General features: G+C 41.5%; 1 protein-coding gene across 5 annotated transcripts in view; it reads left to right on the top strand.

The window, feature by feature from the left end:
* The window catches only part of AUTS2 (activator of transcription and developmental regulator AUTS2), a 1,192,920-nt gene that overhangs the window by 283,008 nt on the left and 889,633 nt on the right, over window positions 1-20,279 (top strand). For all 5 annotated transcript variants that reach the window (XM_043914907.1, XM_043914908.1, XM_043914906.1 and 2 more), the window contains exon 2: window positions 6,648-6,860. In XM_043914907.1, coding sequence (XP_043770842.1) covers window positions 6,648-6,860 — 213 coding nt within the window. The remainder of the gene's footprint in view (window positions 1-6,647; window positions 6,861-20,279) is intronic.

Below are 20,279 nucleotides of genomic sequence, written 5' to 3'. Positions count from 1 at the left end.
TATATGCAAAACAGAAAAAGAGACACAGATGTACAGAACAGACTTTTGGACTCTGGGGGAGAAGGTGAGGGTGGGATGTTTCGAGAGAACAGCATGTATATTATCTATAGTGAAGCAGATCACCAGCCCAGGTGGGATGCAGGAGACAAGTGGTCGGGCCTGGTGCACTGGGAAGACCCAGAGGAGTCGGGTGGAGAGGGAGGTGGGAGGGGGGATAGGGATGGGGAATACATGTAACTCCATGGCTGATTCATGTCAATGTATGGCAAAACCCACTGCAATATTGTGAAGTAATTAGCCTCCAACTAATAAAAATAAATGAAAAAAAAAAAAAAGAAAGTTGTGGTACATATACACAATGGAATATTACTCAGCTATTAAAAAGAATACGTTTGAATCAGTTCTAAGGAGGTGGATGAAACTGGAGCCTATTATACTGAGTGAAGTAAGTCAGAAAGAAAAACACCAGGATAGTATGCTAACACATAAATACGGAATTTTGAAAGATGGTTATGATGACCCTATATGTGAGAGAGCAAAAGAGACATAGATATAAAAACCAGACGTTTGGACTCTGTGGGAGAAAGTGAGGGTGGCATGATTTGAGAGAATAGCATTGAAGCATGTATGTGAAATAGATCTCCTGTCCAGGTTTGATGCATGAGACAGGGCATTCAGGGTCAGTGTACTGGGATGACCCTGAGGGGTGGGATGGGGAGGAAGGTGACAGGGGGATTCAGGATGGGGGACACATGTACATCCATGGCTGATTCATGTCAATGTATGGCAAAAACCACTACAATATTGTAAAGTAATTAGTCTCCAATTAAAATTAATTAATTAATTAAAAAACAAAATTAAATAAATAATAATAAAAAAACAAAAGAAAAGCAAAAAAAAGATGAACATGAGAGGTTATTTTTTTGAATGCCATATTGATTATTTTGTAAATTCCTATATTGTCTCCTTTGCTTATTTACTAAAGAAGTTTAGGCCCTCAAAATAGGTTTGTAAGTCCCATTTGTTCAGAAGTCCAAAGTGGGGGCCCAGTATAAACATATCCATGTAGAGATAAGTTTTAAAAGAGCTGTTATGTCTTGTTTCTTTAATTTTCACTTCTACTTATCACTGCAAGCTCTTTTACTTTTTTGCATTTAAGTGATGGAATCAGTGTTTGTAAAGCCATTGAAAACCTAGTACAAATGCGATATAATAAACCAACAAAGGACTTGATAGACTAAAATGACAGCACACAGCCAGCCAATAAGATGGTGACAGAGAAAGCGTGTTTTGTTTTTCTTCTGGCTTCTCTGTTGTTTTCTTTGCAAGTCCCCAAGATCAAGTCACTGTTAGCAGAGGTTCTGCTCAGATTGCACCCCTCTTACACATGTATGTACATTTGGGCACACACACGCACTCGTATTTGTAAGTGACGGGCAGCCCTCAGTTTAGGTTGGGAAAATCAGACAGGCTTCATAAGGTCTTTCTAAGATCTATTTCATGCACGGTAGGCAAATGGTGCCCTTATTTTCTGTTTGCTCTGGCTTCGTCTGTAATCAGCCAATGGAGCCTTGCAGCCTGCAGTGTTCCCTCTGCAATTTGTTGCTCTCCCTTAGTTTGCACAACACTGAACCATCTCATTTTGAAATTCAAGAGTGGCAGAGGAAGCCTTTGGTGGAAGGTTGTAATTTGGGAGAAGGGAAAGTCAAGAGCAAGATCACCTTTCCATCACCAAGAAGAAAGGCTGGGTGTCGAAGGAAATTGCCGCTATTAGTCGGTCTCTGAGCCTGCCTCTCAGCATATGCACTGCCGTGAACCTGCCCTCCATCACCAGTGACCTAAAAATCACATAATTTCAACTGTTCATGAAACCTGTTCCTGTCTGTTGTACATAGCTTGTGCACTTACCCCCTCTATTGCCAGCAGGTATGTGTAAATCTTTTTACCTCATGGCTAGCCTTCTGTTTTTGGCTGCCTGGCTTTCTTGCTTCTTCTTGTGTGTGTTTACTCAGTCGCATCAGTCCTGTCCAACTCTTTGTGACCCCATGGACTGTAGCCTGCCTGGCTTCTCTGTCTTCTGTGATTATCAGATGAATGCCTTAAAGTTTTCCCCCAGATCTTTTCGTTATCCTCCTGTCCTCCTCCCTTGATAATCTGCTCAATGCTTCCCTTGCTGAGTATGAGACATAGTCATCTTATTTTAAAAAGCCACTGTAGATATTTCTGATAGACATTAATTTTCTTTGGGAATCATAGTAGACTAATGGCTCAACAGGCCTTTGAAAATTGCCATTCATCGATCCTAAAAAGTTATTTTATACACCAGACAATCTGTCTTTTTGTATTGAAGCAGTACTTTATAGGCTGCCCAAGTTTCTTTAAGGGAATACTTAAATTAGTTTGTGATAATTTGTTGGTGGATGGATGTATGCACACATACACATATATGTAACCATGTGTTCGACTGTTTTAGAATGTTGAAAGGTGAGTAGTTTATAATCTGTCTTTGAGTCTAATTGCTTACAATGGGCAGTTTTTGTCTTCATTTCACCCCCAAGATAGCCATTGAGATGTTAAGTAATTATTTTACTTCATACATAGCGAAGAGTCAGGATAGGTTTGTAGAGGAAATAAATAAATAGCAGCCTGTTTCTTTTCAGGAACTGTTCCAAAGTGTCTATGTAGTAATTTATAAATAAACCTGAATCTTTGAAACAGTAAAGATGCTCTCTAAAGATAATCTTTTAAAACCTCTTACATAATAAAAACTTTTTAAAAGACTTCATTTCTTCTGCAGTACAGCAACTATACTCCAATAAAAATTAATTTAAAAAGCGGTTCATTTTTTCTTTATTTCTGAAGCTGCCACCTCTGTACACATCTTGAGGCTCTCTTTCTTCCCCTCTCCCCCTCACACAGCCTGCACAGTTTAAAATCTCAATATTAATTGGAGCTGAGATGATTGTACTGCTGCTGCTAAGACTTCAGCAGGTCTCTTACAAGCTAATGTCACGGCATGGGGTCCATTTGCTCTGTGTAGCTATTCTATGGTGCAGTGAGAATGCCTTGATTAATATGCTGCATGAAAATAAAATGGATTTAGAAAAAAATTATACTATACTCTCATAAATATTAATTCACATTTGTATGGAATTGCACATAATTTTCAATATACTTTGGAGCACCTTCAGTATGAAGAAAGATTTCGTTTCCGAAGAGAGTGGCATAATTCTTTCAAAAAAAAGCACGGCTGATACATTATTAAATATCATTTGTTTATTAATCCGGTACTCCACATCCATATGATGTAGGGCAGTAGGTGGACTGTGTGACAGAGAAAGGCATTTTTCTCCAGCCTGTGGGAGCTTATGTGTTACCTTTAGAAGTGGTGCGATTTAATCATATTATATAGAAGCAGTTCATGGTGGGGCTCACCTGCCTGCTTCTGCTAGTGTTGCCATTATTCCTGAGTGTTTTTTCATGAGAGCTGACTAAATTGGTTACATGAGTGCTAAGTTGCTTCAGTCCTGTCCTACTCTTTGTGAACCCATGGACTGTTTAGCCTGCCAGGCTCCTCTGTCCATGGGATTCTCCAGGCAGGAATACTGGAGTGGGTTGTCATTTCCTTCTCCAGGGGATCTTCCCAACTCAGGGATCAAACCAGTGTCTCTAATGTCTCCTGCATTGGCAGGCAGTTTCCTTACCACTAGCGCCACCTGGGAAAGCCCCAAATTGGTTAAATGTGAGGCCAAATACTGAGCAGATGTCTGACATAGCTGGTTTTGGTAGTAGACCCTGGACACCATAGCAGACATTCATTGAATATTTGCCATGTGTTAGGCGTTGTGTGCAAAGCTCTGGGACTGGAATCAATGGCTTCGTGCACTTATTTCGATCTCAGCTTGTCCCCTAAACACTTCCTCACCACATTTTCATTGTCTTGCGAGAGCTGCCTCTCCAGTGGCAGAGGGTAAACCTTCTGCAGTGATAGCAGCTGGAAGTTAAGCCAGAAACCACTCATTTGCCTTAGAAGATTGTTGTCTTTGATATTTTTTAAGAAATTTTATTTTCGGCTATGCTGGGTCTTCGTCACTTTGCATGGGCTTTCTCTGGTTGCGGCAAGCAGGGGCTTACTCATCCTTGCAATGTGCCGGCTTCTTGTTGCAGGGCTTCCCTTGTTGCAGAGCAGAGGCCCTTGGTGTGTGAGCTTTAGTAGTTTTGGCCCACAGGCCTGGTTGCTCTGCCTCAGGTGGAATCTTCCTGAACCAGGGATCTAACATCTGTCTCCTGCATTGGCAGATGAATTCTTATCCACCGTGCCACCAGGGAAGTCCCAATGTTTGATGTCATCTTGCCCCAAAGATCAGGCCCTTCCCCTTCTCTGGGACTTTCTGCTGCTTTCTGTGATCCTTCTTGTGTACCACCAGTGCCTGCTTATCCGGGTTCCTTGGTTTTCTGTTCCTATCAGCATTCCTAGCTTGCTTCACTCACTCTGTGTCAGAGGCAGCTTGTAAAGATAGTATTTAAATTACTCTTGTAGTTTATAGATTTGGATACATTAGCTAATGGTCTTGCTTATGCAAGCATTAATTTGACCGTCTGTTATTTGCCGGGTTCTGTAAGTGAAGCACTGGGCTTAGTACCTGACCTCATTCTTTCAGTGAATCATGCTACCAGCTGCCTCAGGGCCTTTGCACAAGCTGTTCTCTGTGCCCAGACTTTCAGATCTAGGTCAAGTGGCAGTCATCTCCTCAGTCACAGCACTTCTCATCCAGACAGACCACTTCCCCCTATTGTAGCATCTGTGATCTTTCTTTTAAAAGAGCTCAGTTTGCAATTACATGTTTGTGTGATTTGATTAGTGACTTGATTGCTTGTTCCCATTATTTCTAAATTCCATGAGGTTGGGGTCTTCTTGCCCCACACAGTTGTTCTCTCAACGCCTGTAGGGTAGTTCTGAGTTTGTACTTGGCATATAAAGTGTGCACAAAAAATATTTGTTGAATGAGTGGAGCCCTGAGAACATTGCTTTGCATCACCAAATGTTTTCCTTTAACTGGCAACATTGGGAGGAGGGGGTGTCCTTCAACTAGAAAAGGGAGGAATATGGAAGAGTGGGCTTTTGAGGTCTAGGCAAAGCAGATGTAAAAGTCCAGGGTCCCCAAATATGGCCGTGGCTAAACTGGGGAAGACTTCAATGAGCACTGTGTGTGTCAGGTCGGGAGTGTGGAGATATTGGGAAGATGAGGAAGAGATAACTGCCCCCAAGAATGTTGGCTGTGAAGGAAAAAGGGAGTGGTATTTTGAGAATGAGAAAGGGATGAAAGGGAATTCTCTTTTGGTCTTATTGTATTTTTAAATGTATGTTCAGGATCATAGAAACTGAGAAATTGTGTGCAGATAAGGCTCCAGGAAGGAACATTTTCAGTGTAAGGAGGAACACATCCGTCTGTGCGTGCTTAGTCATTCAGTCGTGTCGGACTCTTAGCAACTCCGTGGACTGTAGCCCACCAGGTCCTCTGTCCATGGAATTTCCTAGGCAAGAACACTGGAGTGGGTTGCCATTTCCTTCTCTAGGGGATCTTCCTGACCCAAGCATAGAACCCAAGTCTTCTGTGTCATGTATTGGCAGGCAAATTCTTTACCACTGAGCCACCTGGGAAGCCCCAGGAACATGTTCACTCATAAACAAATGATTGAATACCAAGTCATTTTAATTTTATTGCTTAATGTGTATATTTCTCAGGGTTCTAAAGGGCTTTGACAGGGGTCGGTCTGATTGTATCTGAGCCCATTTTCCCACACAGGCTCAGAGCTGCAGGGACTTACTCTGAGTTTCATAGTGAATAATATCAGCGTCAGAACCCAGGTCTTCAGCACCTCAGGATGCCCTGACCTGCCTGCAGGCACAGAGCTCACCCATGTGCTGTGACGTGGAGTGCTTGTCTGTAGTTCCTACAGGTGCTGTCCCCTAGTCTAGAAAATCTATTACCCTTTTCCTACCCTCTCCCTTCCCCCCGCCACAGCCAGTAACAAATGACAAGTTACTGTTGATCTTGGTGATGATATGGTTGTTACATGTTTTGCAAAGGACATGGGAATTAAGGAACTCAGGGTAAGAGGAACTTGGGGTAAAAATATAATGCATTAAGGAAATATTTTTATCTTACGAATGGAGTCTTTCTCTCTGGCTCACCTCCACCTGGCCCTCCTGGTATGTTCAGTCTTGTGCTGGTATTTTTGCATCCTGCATGCACTTAGTACTCCTTTTCTGAAACATAGTTGGTGTACCATTTTGGGAAGCTAGTGTATTAAGCCTACTAGGGGAATAGTGTGTGCTGGACCCAGAGCAGACTCAAATGGAAAGCTGCTCTCCCTGGCAGCAGTGAAACCACTTCTAATAGACAGCTACTTTGTGCTTTGTTGAGTTCTCCACCCCCATTCCCCCCAACAAGATTAGAAAGAATACATGTATGGCATTAGGGATTCAGAAAAATTGACCTTAGTTTCAGGTAGTCTCATACCCTACTTTCTTGCCTTTACCTGGCTCCCTTCTAGTAACCCCATTTAGTCTCTATTTTGGGTGTGACGCTAGCTACCTATGTAACCACCACTTCCCTTTCCTTCTCTCTCTCTTTTTCCTACAGAAAGATGTAGCACTTAAGCCTCAGGAACGCGTGGAGAAACGCCAGACCCCTCTGACCAAGAAGAAACGAGAAGCACTTACCAACGGCCTGTCCTTTCACTCCAAGAAGAGCCGACTCAGCCACCCGCACCACTACAGCTCAGACCGAGAAAATGACCGCAACCTCTGCCAGCACCTCGGGAAGAGAAAGAAAATGCCGAAGGGGCTCAGACAGGTGAGGATGTGTAGGGCTTGTTCCATCCTGTGACTACTCTTCCTCAGGTGCCTACTTGTCTGTGATTCTTCCTGACAGGTGGAGAGGAGATCCCTGGTGGGTGCTGGAGGGCTGCCCTGCAGAGCGTGTGTGTGCTTCTAAAAGAATATTCCAAAACCAAGCACTTGGAAACTGAGCGCGGTACCCTTTCAGTTACATGTGTGCTCTGTGTAACAGAGACGGTGCTCGTGCTGTTGGCATTGAGGGCAGACCGATGGAGGTCTTTGGGATGGTCCAGGTGGACTGGCTTGCAGGGAGAGATCGTCTGGGGTAGAGGAAAGGAAATGGGCGCATCTGATCACATGCACTGTGTGTATCAAGGTCTTGAAGTGCTAAAAATGGTTGTCTGTATTCAGGCAGGGGACCCTGCCTAAGATTTGTATTTTCTAGGAAAGCTCAAATACTGTGGCATGTGGGAGAGCAGTGGTGAAGAAATGAGTTTTTTTAGGTGTCCTCCACAGCCCGTAATTCAGAACAGCCTTTGTGATATGCCGCTTGTATGAAAGCCTGGTGGTAGAGCTTACTGGGCTGTTTAATAATTAGGTTTCAATGATCCACAAGAAAATATAGCTCTTGGCATTTGGGGAACCCTTCTGCCTGTGGAAATCCCCAGATGAGATAGATTAATAATGAGAAGCGAAGCTGTTTATAGCAGTGTTTTCAGCACAAATCCAGAGGCTTTAGCACCTGCTGAGTTACCTGTGTCCCGGGTGTGTTTTGTTTGTTTTTGGAGGGACCACGGGGTGAGACTGTCTCTTGAAGGAAGCAGAGGAAAGGAGTGTGGTTCAGAGAGCAGGTGCTGCTAATTAGAAGCTGAACAGGTAATTTCTAGTTTGCAGATGTTTCTCTGCAGAGCGAGAAGATCTAGGATCATACAAAACAGTGGTTCTGAAACCTCACAGATGATTAGAATCATATCATGAGCCTTATTAAACATATTCCTGGCTTCACCCTAGAACCCGCTGAATCAGAATCACTAGGGATTTTGGCACAGAAGTTTGTAGTCTTAGAAATTTCCTATTTGATAATGGTCAAGCCAGTTTGAAAATCATTCTTATAAAGAATCAAGAACATTTTTCTGGTGATGAATTTTAGTCAAAAGTTTGGAAAAATGAAACTCTAAAAAGATTTAGTGGGCAGTTTGGTGTCAGAGTTGAACTTGATGGGTAAACGTCTGAGAAAATACATGGAGCGATGGATTCAAGCATGGACTCAGGAGCATCTCAGGAAAGTGTTCTGGATTCTAACACATTTGGCAGTTTTTCTTTGTCCTCAAATAAAATGCCAGATTGGAGTTATAAAAGTAATTACTAACATTTTTCTAATACATAGCACAGTAATCACTCAGTGAAGGAGTTTCTGTAGTATGATCTATAATTTTCACAACAACCCTGGTGAGGAGATGATATGATATTATGGTTACTTTACAGATAGGAAAACTTGGGCTTACAGAAATAAAGTGACTTGTCTGAGGCCACGTAACTGTGAGGGACAGAGCCAGGGTTTAGACCTAGATTCCTCTGCCTTGCTCTGTGCTTCCTGTGGTTGATATAAGGACTCCAGGTCGTGGGGCGCAGGGAATCTACAAGTATTTTTAGAAAGTTCGTGGGCTGGTTTGGTCAGAGGGAGGGATTGTGGTTATAGAAATGGCTTGTGAAAGCTCAAGAAGAAAATAGGATAAACTCCCAAGTACAGTGAGCATAGAAAAAGAACTTGAAAGTCAAAGGCAACCACATTTGGATGAAGATTAGAAAAAAAATTTTTTTTTTTTTGGTCAGAAAGTGGGGTGAGGCCTAGGTTCTATAAAAGATAATGTGCCTGTGGTATTTGTTACTTGCAAACCAAGCCTCTCCCTGTGAGCTATGTGGGAAAAGTGGTTTTTCCAATGTCCAGAGATTGCCCTGTGACCACTGCCTCTCCTGGAGGTCCTCCCTCCCACGGGGTGGGAGGAGGGGCTTCTTACCCTTTCAGGCAAGAAATCAGTTTAATTCTGAGCCTCCACAGAGCTGTGGTTCCTTATCCTTGACTCTCTTACTCCCAAGCTTGATCTGACTTTTCTGTTTTTCCTCAAAATTCTTCTTTCTGCTTTGTCCTCCAGTTCAAAGAGTCTATGACCTTACAAGAAGGCTAGGACTCATCTGTCTCAAATTCGAGTAGCTTTTTGGTCTTAATGATCAATCTTCTGGTACTAATGGTATTTGAAATCAAAGTTATCCTTGTTTCAGGGAGAATATTTGAAAAGCAATTAGTCTGAATCACGGAGAAGAAAAGAGTGAATTGTATTTTTGGCCCGTGTAAGAGTTTTAAAAACAAGTGGTGTTTTCTTATCTTCAGTGTTGATGCCAAAGTATACTATCCAATTTAAATTTTTTTTTTTTTTTTAAGTAGGAAGGGAAACCAAAGTTGATAATTGAGGTAAAACTGTAATGCTTTTATTTATAATATTCCTAGCATCATATGTGCTATTATGAAGCCCTGAGCAAAGCACTGTCTGTTGCTGCCCATCTGTAAAATGAGAGTTTTAGACTAGAAGGTTTCTCAGTCCCATGATTAAGTTTTTGAATAACACAAAGATACTGAATATATAGTGTTGCTGAAATCTCTAATGGAAGATCATCATAGGCCTGAAAGTAATTTAATTTTGAGGTCTGTAACTGGTTGGCCCTGTGAAAACATTAAGGGGAGAGAATGAGATGCATTCCTGGTTATGTCTGCCTGGGTAAGGGCTGTCCGTTGTATGATCCTTGGTAAAAGGTGACACACAGGTGTGTTTAACGGTTACAGGAGATGTTCCACAACTTGTGCTGAGAGTGTCTGAGGCTGCTCTCCTACCATGCCAGATGTCTGTACACATCACAGCTAAGCCCACCACTCCATCCATCCCTCCCCACCCCACCTTTGCCTCTTGTTAGATAAAGTAGCTGAATCTTAACTGTTTTAGCTATGAGGGGACCTTGAGATGGAAGTGGGCCTTGAGGAGAACTTATAAATTAATAGATTGTTGTTCAATGCCTCTCATTGAGGGAGTGATAAAACTGCAAGAGCCACAAATGAAAGAGGGCAGCAAGAAGTGAGAATTTATTCTTTATTTTTGACTTGGCGACAGTGGGTTAGATTTGAATCTTATTAGGAATTGGTACTCCCTAAGCAAGGAACTTAATGTGCAGCTTTCCGTAACTGTGGGACAATGTTACTCCTCAGTGCAGAGAAAATAAAAGGTGTTTGTTTGTTTGTTTGTTTTTTCTGAAACTTCATTGAAGGCAACTAATCTTTTTACTGTGAGAATGCAAGTACATACTTTTTTTTTTTAAGAGAGATGTGTAGTTCTGAAACTAGCCCCCCTTTTCCACCTCTTGCCTGATTATAAAACCTCACTTCTCATGAAATTTTTCCATACTGTTAAAGTGTTTTTAACTAGCACTTAGCTACCTCAGTGGAACTTACCTGTTGGGTTATGTTTTTAAATATAAATACATACTGACTTAGAAGATACTGAACTAGTAGCTGTCTTATAAAAGGGTTCCACTTTCTTATATGGCAAATTTGAAAACTTTACTTTAAAAAAGGGTTTAAAAAAATGAAGGAAGGGACAAGTTAACTGTAATACAGAAGAGTACATGTCTTTCTCATCTCCCTGTGCTTATGTTTGTCCTATGCAGAATTGTTTGCTCACGATGTGAGTACTCAGACATTATATTACAAAGTTTTGGCTCTTACTAATAAGGCTATGGTAGGTTCCCCCCTCCCCCACTTTGACTTGGGAGTAGGAAAATCAAAACAGGTTGATAGGTCCTCTGCGTAAGAATCTTTACTCTCTTAATTGGGAAACTACCAAAGAACACAATGAAATCTTGGGCTGCCAAACTTTCCAACCAAGTCTTAACTTCTGCAGAAGCTAATCTTTGGGAAAACTTAACTCCTTTAAGGGCTCTGAGTTTAGTTTTCTTTCAGTATGTCTTACTTCCACACCACAGGGGGTGCTTTAAAATATAATACTTTGTCATTGAAAACACCGAGAGCCAAGGGGTTTTAAAAATAGAGAAGCGATGGAGAAAAGTTGATAAGGGTTCAGAGAACTCTCAGATTTGGCTCCAAGTGAATATTTCTAAATCTCCATTTAGTCCATTAATCTGTCTTCTCTTTCTCTAGTATGAACTGAATCAGAGGATATAGGCCTAAATGAACTAGGAGGAATTTTTAGGTTATATGAACTTTTCTAACAAACAGACACCAGGATGGATCATCAAAATAAATACCAGAGTCTCCCTCCTAATTGAATTTTAAGTTCCCAAAAGTCATTCATCTAAGGACAGAATTTCCCAGAGAGAAGCAACCTATTGAGATTGCTGTTAGCAGTAGGTGAACATTTTGGGAGAAAAATAAAGAGATTTGGGAATATTTCAGGAGCCCAGCAGTTAGACTCTAACCTTGCTGGTGAGAATGGCTTGTGTGAGAATGTCTTACATGGTCTAAATATCTTTATACAGGTTGATCTGGGTAGGTTTGGCTTGTAAGGAATGAAAATTTTCTCCTTTCTTTGAAAATTTGTTATGGGTTGAAACAGAGTCAAACTTGGTAGAGGGTTAATAGCTGACATTGTAGATACCAGTGTAGATGTATACTGATTTCTAAAAAGAGAAAGGATTGATCCCAGTGCCAAGTCTTTAGAATTAGAGCTTCATGTGTCTGTGTCTGCTTTGTGTATTGGCATTGCATGGTCCCCTTATTTGGAGTAAGTGTTTGTGTTGGTCAAGGGCCCGGGAGATTCATGCCACCAGCTGAGCTGTACCCCCTTGATGAAGCAGTAGGTCTTGCCACACTGTTCACCTTTGAGAGCATTTACTACCACAGGTGGATCCTTTATCTCAGTGAACTCAGATTGTTAGAAGACTCCTCGGTGACATGACATTTGTTACTAGCAGAAATTCACTTGCAAAGGAGGATTTATAATGGAAAACTTTGATTAAACAGATCCATTTCAAGTCAGATTGCTGAAGACCTGCTGATTAGTTCTGGGTGGAAATCCAGGCTGAAATCACACAGGTATTTATCCAGCTTGACTCTAGGGCCTACAGGGTTCTGGAAATCAGAGCATTTGAAACACTAATGTAATTAGGTATTATACTTTAGTAATGAAAAGACACGAACTTTGCTAGGTGCTCTTTCATAAATACATTTGTTATAATAGTTAAATGACTGAAGGTATATTGAGCTGGTATCAAGAAATGTGAGCTGCAATTAAATCATTTTTACTTCATGCTTCAGAGTTTCAAGTTTAATGTGTTAAAGTGGGATTTCATTTGCTTTTTAAAAAGTATAGTCATGTGAAGGTTACAGAAATAGATATTAAAGAAAATTCATTTTTACCTTCTGATGCATTTAAGTTGCACACAACTGTTTTCTCTTTGCCCAAACTACAGAAATGCGAATAAAAACACAAGACTGGGAGCAAGAGTGGGGAGGAGACTGACTTGTAATTACTTTTGGAATCTTGATTGACTTGAAATAAGGATAAGATGCCAGTTTTCAACATCTGATTTTTGGGAAGCCTCCAACTCAGGCTAGTCTCTTTTCAGAATTAGTTGTATTTTATATTGGAGGTATTTGTTTGGTAGTAGGGAACCTTAGACTATTATAACAACAAACTGTATGAAGGTTTTTGGTTTTTTCTTTTTTTTTTTCTTGGGCATTTAGAAGCAGTGAGTTTATTCTGTGAGTTCTCGGATTTTTGTTTTGTGTCTTTTGACTCCTTCCGTTGTTGTCCGGGATATAGTCTCATCAGCTCTGCATGTTGCTAAAGTGTTAGTCACTCAGTGGTGTCCTACTCTTTATTACCCCATGGATTGTAGCTAACCAGACTCTTCTGTCCATGAAATTCTCCAAGCAAGAATACTGGAGTGGGTAGCCATTCCTAGCTTGGAATCTTTCCAACCTAGGGATTGAACCTGGGTCTTCTTCATTGCAGGCAGATTTCTTTACCGTCTGAGCCACCAGGGAAGTCCTCTTAGCATGTTGGTAAGAGGGAGCATAAATATCACTTGACTTCAGTGAGACAGATGTTTGGAGTGAAGTGGCCAGTAATAAATTTTATCCCAAGTGACATATATAACTCTTAATTAAAATTTAGTAAAAATCGACTAAAAAAGGACATAGCACATTGATTATCAACCTCATAAAATAAAACCCATAGAAAGAAAATAGGCTGAATTGGAAAAGGAACTGCAAGTTGATAGAATGGGCAGTAACTTAGCTTGAGTGATCCTGAAACCTGTAGAAATTGTTTCATAAAACAGTGGCATTTGCTAATCCCAAAGTAAGAGTCTGTTATACGTGTGTGTGTGTGTGTGTGTAACTTTGTTAAGGGCCATTTAAATATTCTACATATTGTTAGAAGAGTAGCGTGGGTGTTGACGGAAATGGTGCTTAATGGTACCTGTTGGAAATTCTTACAAAACTGGTGATTGAAGGGTGACACAGCATGTTTTTCTCTTTACAGGACTTAGTCACTGCACTTCTGATAGTTGATGAGGATAGACAGCCTCCCTTTCTTTCTTTATATTAAAACTGCCTTTCTGTGTTACTGTACACTTTTCCCTCTTCTGAAGATACAATGTTGTCTGCATGTGGCCAGATCTTAGCCTCAGAAGGTGAAATAAGCCTCCACGTGTTCTGCGTTCTAATCTCCGCTTAAAGCCGTCCCACCTCCACACAAGTCTGCACATGACAGGTATTGAGTGGGAGGCAGGAGTGGGTGGGTGGCGGCGTGGTTTGCAGTGGTGTCGGGGAGGGGGGGGAGCGGAGCAGATGGTGGTGACAGCCACGTGTTGCGAGATTCCCGTGGGGGTTGACGGCGGTGACAGGCGACTCACAGTGTGCTATTTACAGTTTGGGTTTGCAGTCTCTCAGTGACATCTGAATGCTCTTTAGCAACTGCTCTCATTACTGCCTTTCGAGGAGCTGCTAATTGAAAATGAAATTGTGGGTGGGCTTTAAGGCAGGCCCAGGCAATGCGATGTGGTAAATGTTACTTGAGAACTGTTGGATATTTTAAGGCCCGGTTTGTAATTGTTTTTCCAAGAAGGAAAAGCTGAAGGTGCGTTTGAAGATTCAGTATGTACACACAGGCAGAGCTGAATGTCTCATCCTGCCCAGAGAGCCAAATGTGCACTCATTGGGCTGGAAACCAAGCCATCTGCCCGGGGCTCACCTTCGTATGGTTCGTTTTAAATGTGTATCACCGTGTAAGGTTCTTATTTTAAATCCGCTAACATCTTGTAGTAATCACTGTTGGTTTTTTGTAGGATATCTTCCTTCTTTCTTCCTCTGCTGTTCATATAGTTACTTTGCAGAAGAAAATGATGATCTCATCTCTTGAACTTTGAGGTGTTTTATTCCAGGTATTGCATACAACTTTTCTTCCTATAAACCTTTTCCTATCATACAATTTTGCTGAAGGCAATTGAGGCCTCCAGGCACAATGAGAGAAGAGGAAGATGGAGGATTTGATTGAACTTTGACAGTAGGTGATGATGTTGATTTTCTTACGGCTGCCTCCAGCTGTGGGATTGTCGTTTGCACCTCATCTTTGGAGTTGTTAGCGAAAACGTCAGTAGCATTTCTGAAATGGTAGCTTTTGTAAGTGTTTATGTGAAGAATTGTTTTATTGCCCATTCTCAAAATACCTTTGCACAGAGAAATCTTGTGCTGAACAAGGAATGACCTCCCTCTTGGAAGTGCTGTTAGCTCTCTTTTTAATTAAATATGAAGATAGATACAACATTACTGCATTCTTTTTAGCTTTCCCTGAACATTTCAGTGAATGCTGTGAGATGAAACCATCTGAATTATATGCATTATTTGCGTAGGACTGATACTGCTTTTAGAGAATCCCTGAGGGGCTAAGGGGACCTTGATGACATACCCCTTACTGTACTTAACCCTCAGTCCCAATAGACCTGGCTTGCCACAGGAACCCAACTGTTTTAATGCACTTGAGATACTGCTGTACCCTAATGATGTTTAAAAGAACCTATTTGGGTATTCTAAATTAACTCTGGAGCATTTTGTCTCTTGATGATGATTTTATACCAGGCAGATAGAACACAATTCTTGCAGGAGTTCAAGGTGTTTTCACACCTGGGAGTGTGCGTCCTCGTGCTAGTCACTGTGAAGACATACACACACGGGAGGAGTCACAGTGACTCCCAGACTCGGGGAAGTCCTGTCCAGGCCCAACTGACGTCTTTCCTGAGCCCGATGAGCTCTGCCCCAGGACCTGGGGGAACACTTGACCCACATTCAGTGATCTCGACCCTGCAGAAGTTGCCACTTCTCTCGAGCCACTGCCTACTAGGACACTGTCGTCACCGGTCATTCTGTGACCGTTGTGCACCTGTGACTGCTCGGGAAGCACTCGTGTCGCGCATCTTGAAATCACGTGGTGCGAGGCTGGATGGTCCTAATTGACAGTGATGGATCTGAGAGGCCAAGATTGGCTGGAATTAGATTGAGAAGCAAGTAGCTGCATTTTGCGGATGGGAACATACAGAATAAAGTTGCTCACAGGATGGTCTCTGGACCGCCTTTGCCGGAACAACCCTGGGGCTCTTGCAGATTTGTGGTCATCACCTCTGACTGGTGGAGCCAGTCTTTGGGGTGGGGATCAGAGTATGGCACCAAGTTCCTCAAGAACCCCAGTGTAGGAGCTGCAAGAGACATACTTTGAGTAAACTGAATCGTGTTCTTTTTTTTAGTTTGTATGAAAGAGAAATCACTGTGCTATCTGGAAAACTTGTAACAGATCTTAAAGTTTTAAAAACCATATCCTGTTCTAAATAATTTTATCCATCCTAGGACCATATTCTCGTTCTGCATATTTACTAATTGAATTCTTTTTTCAAAATTTTATTGGAAAAAAAGAAATATTAATTCCAAATATTATAGACATTACATGACAAAAAGTTAATATTTTCCAAATGCCTGCTTTTTGATAGCTTACTAGAATGTAGTCTTAGTAGCAGAGTTATGTTGTATTCTTCTTGCCTTAAACCTACCAGCTCCCTGAAAGAACACAGCTTTTTATACATCTGGTTACTGGAGTTTATTCACTACTCTTTTTTTAATTTCCTGCTTCTTCTCTTCTTCTTGGTATTTTGCTCTTAAGGTTTACAAGTTTTAAAATCTTCCATATTATAAAAATCAGTGGTATTGGTGGTGGTATTGAAAGGGCAGATGGGAATGAAATCTGAAAATACTGCCTCTCTATCAATTGTGCCTAAAGAGCATTAAGTATTTTCTTCATTAGTAAGAAAGCTTCGACATAATAAAATGTTATACTTGAACTTTTGGTTTGGGTTCCACAAATTCAAAAGGAAATATTTTTCCTTCTAAAACCAAACAGAATGAAAGCCCTCAGAAGAAATTTTGTTTAAGTAGCAAAACCTATACTTAGGATTTAACAATTGCCTGAGGTGTGTCAACAGTAGGTAGCATTTATTTTTAATGCATTGCTATGAGACTACAAATGATGTTCCCCCAGAGATGAGTGCAAAATGATCCCCTGAACAGTTGCTGATGAAATTATCACACTGTATGAATAAGACTATTAATAAGGACTTTCTGATGTAAAAGAAAATGCTGTCATCAAATTTCCCTAAGACATAATGCCTCTTGGGTGACACATAAAGCTGGGTCATGGGCCCAGCTCACGTTGCTAGAAGGCTGAATTGAATGGTGCTTTCTGAAACTCAAGCAGCCCATGTGCATAATTTATCATCACCTGCCTCCTGTCTCCTCAGATTAAAACTCTAAAATCTGTATTTCTCAAATGAACGTGGCAATGAGGAGGATTATGGTGAGGCAGCCAGGGCTTCAGTTGTGTAGGTATGAAGACAAACAAAGACAAAAGGGGATAGACTGGGATCATGTAGGGAATCTAAGCCAACTACCCTTGGTTCTCTAGCTGGAGTGAGGAGACAAATTGACACACATCCTTCGAGACAGAAGGATATGGAGTTTAAAAAAAAAACTTTACAGTAATGATCCTGACCCTGCTCTTCTCTGCCTTTTCTTAAACCTAACAGCTCATCTTGCTCCTTCCTTTTCTATCTTAGAGTCTGCCTTCAGTAGACTTTCAGCTTTTTGACTTTCATCTCACTCTCTCCTTCCCTCCAAAGTCTCTTGCTTGCTTCTCAACCCAGTCAGGATTGTATGGGAAACCACTTAGATTTGCTCTCAGAGTTATAGAATGCCTTTGCTACTTGGATTCTTGCTTCCTTGATCATGCTGGTCCTTTCCCCTCAACGTTTATGCTGATCACCTTTCCTGGGGCTTCCCAGGTGGCGCTAGTGGTAAAGAACCTGCCTGTCAGTGCAAGAGACGTGAGAGACCTGGATTCCATCCCTGTGTCAGGAAGATCCCACTCCAGTGTTCTTGCCTGGAAAACCCCATGGACAGAGGAGCCTGGCAGGCTCCAGTTCATGGGGTCGCACAGAGTCAGACACAACTGAAGCAACAACATCCCTTCATCCTGGGTTCTTAGCATAGTTCAGCATTTCTTTGCTCATGGTTGTTGTCGTCTCTTGTTTAAAAGCTTCAGTGACCCTGCACGGCCAGTGAAATAAAATCAAAGCCCCCTTAGTATAGGCCTTCTGGGTCCTAAGTTTGATCTAAGATACATTTCCCGCCTTGTCTGTCTCTCCCAGCCCTCCATAAACTCCAAACTTGCTGCAGTTGGTATTGTTTGCATGAACCCTGTGTTTCCTCCACTCTGCTAAGAACAGCGTATGCTGGTCCCTTCCTTTGGAATGGCCTTCTTCAGTAGTCCTCTTTGTCTTCAGTGACGACTTTACTTCTTACTTGAAGCTTTTATGATCTTTTCTTTCAAAATTATATGCATTTTCTTCAGAACCCCATGATCCTCTGTCACTAGGGTGACCTCAAAATTTGTCGCCTATAATGTAGGACATTTCTGAGAGTGCAAGGGATCAATATTAATAACTACCCTGTAATAATAAGCATAAATCAGGACTTCCTGGAAAACTTGGATTTACACTCACTGTAATTCACTTTTGACCTTTTCCGTTTTGTACCTTGTTTTAGAATTGGTTGAATTCATGTCGTTCTCCCCACCTAAAGTCAGGCTCCTGAGGACATTAGTCTGAGTCATGACAAGGGGCCCAGGCTGGTTTTGCCCGTAGGCAAGTAGAAGCCTTGAAACCTGTTTCAAGGATGTCCCTGCCTGGAAAACCTGAGATGCCTTCCTTGTGTCCTGTTTCTAGTGTTGAGCCCTTGGAATCTGTTCTCTATACCACAGCCAACACGAACTTTTAAAAATCTACATTTATCATGTTATTCCCACATGTGAATCCACTCTGTGGCCTCTCAGTGTCTTCAGATTAAAGTTCAGACTCCTGTGGTCTCTCGTGCCCGACTCATCTTGCCCTCTGGGTCCTGCCCCTCTGTCCTTCCCTCATTTCTACCAACATGTCCAGTTCTCTCCCACCTCAGTACCTTACACAGGCTGTTCTTTCCAGCCTGAAGTGCTCTTCCCACTGCTCTTTGCATGACAGGCTCCTTCTAGTCCTTTCAGCCTGAGCTGAAATGTCAGCTTCTCAGAGAGGCTTTTTCTGACATAATGTTCACTCCAGGCTCTGCCCTTAGTCCATTATCCTTTGCACCCACCTTTTTAGTTTTGTAACACTTAGCATGGTTTATGATAGATTTTTACATTCTGTAGTTTTCTTTCTGCCCCTTCTGCTGGACTCCAAGCTCTTCTGAAGCAAAATACCATAGCCATTTTCTCCACCATTGTATTTGTAGCACATTGCCTAGCACGTGGAAGAAGGTGCGTCATAAATTCAAACTTGAATGATTGGAGGTTGGAATAATAATTATTTTTCCAATTGATGGCATTGCTAATATGTGCTCTTGTTGCATTCCAATGTTAATTGCTTACAGCAGGGGGAAAAAAAAGGCAATGCAATATGACCTTTGTTTTCCCTCTCTGGGGATATGAATGTAAAATGAGATCCTGATGATCAGCAGATACACACCAGGCGAAAATTTAATCCAAGAAATCACTGCCCTTATGGTGGATGGCGTCTGCTGTTCTCCCTTGGAATGTAGCAGCAGTCTGTCATCCCAGTGTCCTGGCCATCAGTGTAGGGAAATTGCTACTGCAGCCAGGAAAAGCTGGCCCAGGGAACCTGCTGCCTTCCATTTTTCAGAGATAATCTGAAAGAGGCTAGACATGCAGAAGAGATGGAGGGGATGGTGGGTAGGAGTGAGGTGGAATTAACTGAGTCCTCTTTTACATGCAAATATTTTGTGTGAAGTTCTCCTCTTTTACCATAAAAGTACAAACTATTTTTAGTATCAAGGCTTGAATAACATGTCTTTGCACTGTAAAATTATTGTCCCACATGCCCTCTGTCTAAAATATTTTGACTTTAGAAAATAGTTTGATGTTATTTCTATTTTAAGGGATCTAATTAATTCATTCTCCCCATAGTTGCTCTTTCAGCAAACACTGACTGAACATTCTTTGTATGCAAACCTTACATAACAGACTCTGATACAGCAGAAAGGATGTATAACCATAATACCTCTGCCTTTGATGTGTTCACAGCTTGGTGGAGTGATCCTGACCTTGTAGAGAATGCTCAATGTAAGTGAGGCTGAGACTGGTGCATTAAGTGCAGTTCAGAGGGAGACATGGTTGAGCATCTCTTAGGGAATGAGTAACTGCAGACTTACTACTGAAGTTCTTTACAGTTGTTTCTTTACCACCATGCCATCTCCCTCAGCCTTTTAAGAAACTCTTGAGAATATTGCTCTATCCTGCTGAAGGCATTAGTAACTGTTAGAAACAGTGTTGTGTTATCTGTTCTCTTGGGTTCTTACTTTTACAAATAAAGGTTTTGGCATTCTCACACTTTGTCTTCCAGAGCAAGTTACCGGGAATTACTTGACCCAATAATTTTATTAAAATTTTAATGGAGTGCCAGTGTTTCCAGAAACTGCCATATTTTTGACATGACCACACAAATAGGTATGTTTTCTAGAAATGGTTTTGCTGTGGTTACTAACCCGATTGTAACCCTTTGCACTGAATCTCTTGGTATGCAAACATCATATTTTTGTCCAAAGACGGAGCTTTTTATGCTAATCTGCACAAAGCAGAAAATATCTCACTTTTTGTCATTTTTGTTTACTGAAGGTAGACAGTAATTTTCTGTGCAAGTAGAACTTCAAATACTCTAAAATATTTAAAAGGAGTATCTGTGTAGGTATTTAGGCCTCAAATTTATACTCAGATTACTAATGGTAGCTGGTACAGTTAGTGATCCCAGGAGCAGATAAAGAAGCAGTTCCGAATTT

The sequence above is a fragment of the Cervus elaphus genome, chromosome 10, assembly GCF_910594005.1.
Source record: "Cervus elaphus chromosome 10, mCerEla1.1, whole genome shotgun sequence".
Lineage (NCBI taxonomy): Eukaryota > Metazoa > Chordata > Mammalia > Artiodactyla > Cervidae > Cervus > Cervus elaphus.
This window is presented reverse-complemented; position numbering and strand designations above follow the sequence as displayed.